This window comes from Cryptotermes secundus, unplaced genomic scaffold (assembly GCF_002891405.2).
Source record: "Cryptotermes secundus unplaced genomic scaffold, Csec_1.0 scaffold1921, whole genome shotgun sequence".
NCBI lineage: Eukaryota > Metazoa > Arthropoda > Insecta > Blattodea > Kalotermitidae > Cryptotermes > Cryptotermes secundus.
The window spans coordinates 196,838-198,854 of record NW_019735493.1 but is presented as its reverse complement, the minus strand read 5'-3'; the positions used below and the strand labels follow the sequence as shown (position 1 = coordinate 198,854).

The 2,017-nt window shown below is 39.4% G+C and overlaps 1 protein-coding gene across 1 annotated transcript in view; it reads right to left on the bottom strand.

The window, feature by feature from the left end:
• Window positions 1–454: 454 nt before the first annotated feature.
• LOC111869485 (pseudouridine-5'-phosphate glycosidase) overlaps window positions 455–2,017 on the bottom strand; it is a 192,252-nt gene continuing 190,689 nt past the window's right edge. The window contains exon 10 of the mRNA XM_033753448.1: window positions 455–495. Within this exon, the coding sequence (XP_033609339.1) occupies window positions 490–495 (6 nt within the window). The 3' untranslated portion in view covers window positions 455–489. The remainder of the gene's footprint in view (window positions 496–2,017) is intronic.

Genomic DNA, 2,017 nt, shown 5'->3' with positions numbered 1-2,017 from the left:
CAGTGAGACTGTCGTAGCTATTTGTAGTTATGTTCTGTTAGTGTTCAATAAATTCGATTACTAATCCAAACCCCGTCTACAGTCACTCATACACGTGATAATACCATAATGACGCAATTTCACCTTAGTATATGATTTTCCGTCAAACATAATATGTACGATTGCATTAACTCCAAACTACTTCTTTATCACGTGACATGTTTCGCCCTATTTGGCCAGCATTCTGCTACGTACTTACAAATGAACGCACAGCTGTTCCATTAGGCACGAGTGCAGTAATTTACCATATAATTTTGTTGCTAAAAATGTTGTATTTGTTTCTTGTTTCTCAGATAAGTACTACATGTTGATCACATTAAAATTATATCGATTTAAATGTTCTCTCAATAAAATCCAAATATAATACAAGTTAATACGTTAAAAAGCAATAATTTGCATCTTCTGAGTTACAAATAATTCTGGAACTTTCTGGAGATTTCTCATTGGGACTCAATTCTGCGAAAACAAAAAGAAAAGAATAAAAACACCAAGAAATTCATTTGGACAATAAAGCATCTCTTTTCATCAATTCTTTTAGCACTTTTCTTACTGCTGAAAAACAGATATGAGAAATATATAAATCAATACGTTACTTAATCCATATCTATGAATGCTCATCCAGGTAAGTTCCTCTGGTATTAATCAAGTATCGCCTACAAAATCGGCGAAGAAACATTTCGTTATTCAGTGGAAGCGAAATACTATAATAAAATGCAGATATTCAAAACCAGTTCTTTTCTTTTTACTTGCAATCGACTCCCACTCTGATTAAAATGGTTAATATCACAAAAGCAGCAAACATCTCTACATTTTCTGCGTAGCACTGACACTAAACTGGACATGCAGGGATAAAGGAGATAAAGTAAAAAAAAAATAATTATGGTCCATAAACTAAGTCCTTAAAAGATTTTAGTGGGAGGTGCTTCATAAAGTCATTGCCGGACATTTTTATCAGCAACCTACAACGAAATGTCGTTAGGTTCGGGCCGATCATGGTTAGTAGACTTAATTCACCGTGGACGGAAGGGCAGGTTGTTGTCTGTTAGCGAGAAAATCATTTTAAGTGCTCATTAAAATTACGTTTCTCGGTGCATGCAGAGGAATTCACGCCTTTACGACAGCGCCCACGTCGTGATGTCTGGAAGCGAATGAATCTGTTCTTATCTTCTCGCGTCTAGCTTCTTCTGTCGCCCAGGGTAGCTTATAAACTTGACATATTCTTCGGCTGGACATAACAGCAATCGAACATGCGACATTAGAGACCACATCCACATAAACCAGCGCTCTCTTGTTATGTCTCGGTTCGCTTCTTCCTAACTTGGATTTACCTCCACTTATACCCAGAGCAGGACCGCCTCTGTGGTCTAGTGGTCAGAGTTCCTGGCTACAGATCCAGAGGTCCGGGTTCGATTCCCGGGGCTACAAGATTTTGTGAGAAGTAGTGGGTCTGGAACGTGGTCCACTCAGGCTCGTGAGGACAATTCATGAGCTATTTCAAGAAGACAGATAGCGGCTTCGGTCTCGAAATCCGAGATTAACGGCCGTGGGAATTTGTTGCTCTCACCACGTGACATCCTCTATCCGCTAAAGTTGGCACTAACTTCGCCGACAAACGGCGGTCGCTCTGTCGGAATAGTTCGCTTGCGGACTAAAATCACAGTTCTCTCAGAAAATCTGGTAGTGCAGGGGAATCGAATATGGGACTTCTGGATCTGTAGTTGGGAACTCTGACAATTAATCACAGAGGAGGTCTTCTACTGTACCAAATACCGCGTTGTTAACTCCGTAGAATATTCTGACGATGATGACATTCGTCAGAATTTTTTCATAATAAAGTTGAGATTCAGTGTCTGTTCTACGCCGCTTAATTCACTGCTTTCTGAGTCTATCAGATAGAATATCATGGCAACTTCCGCAACGCACCAACTGCATAGAACATTAATTTACATAAAAAATGGAAGAATGAAAACTTGTAACG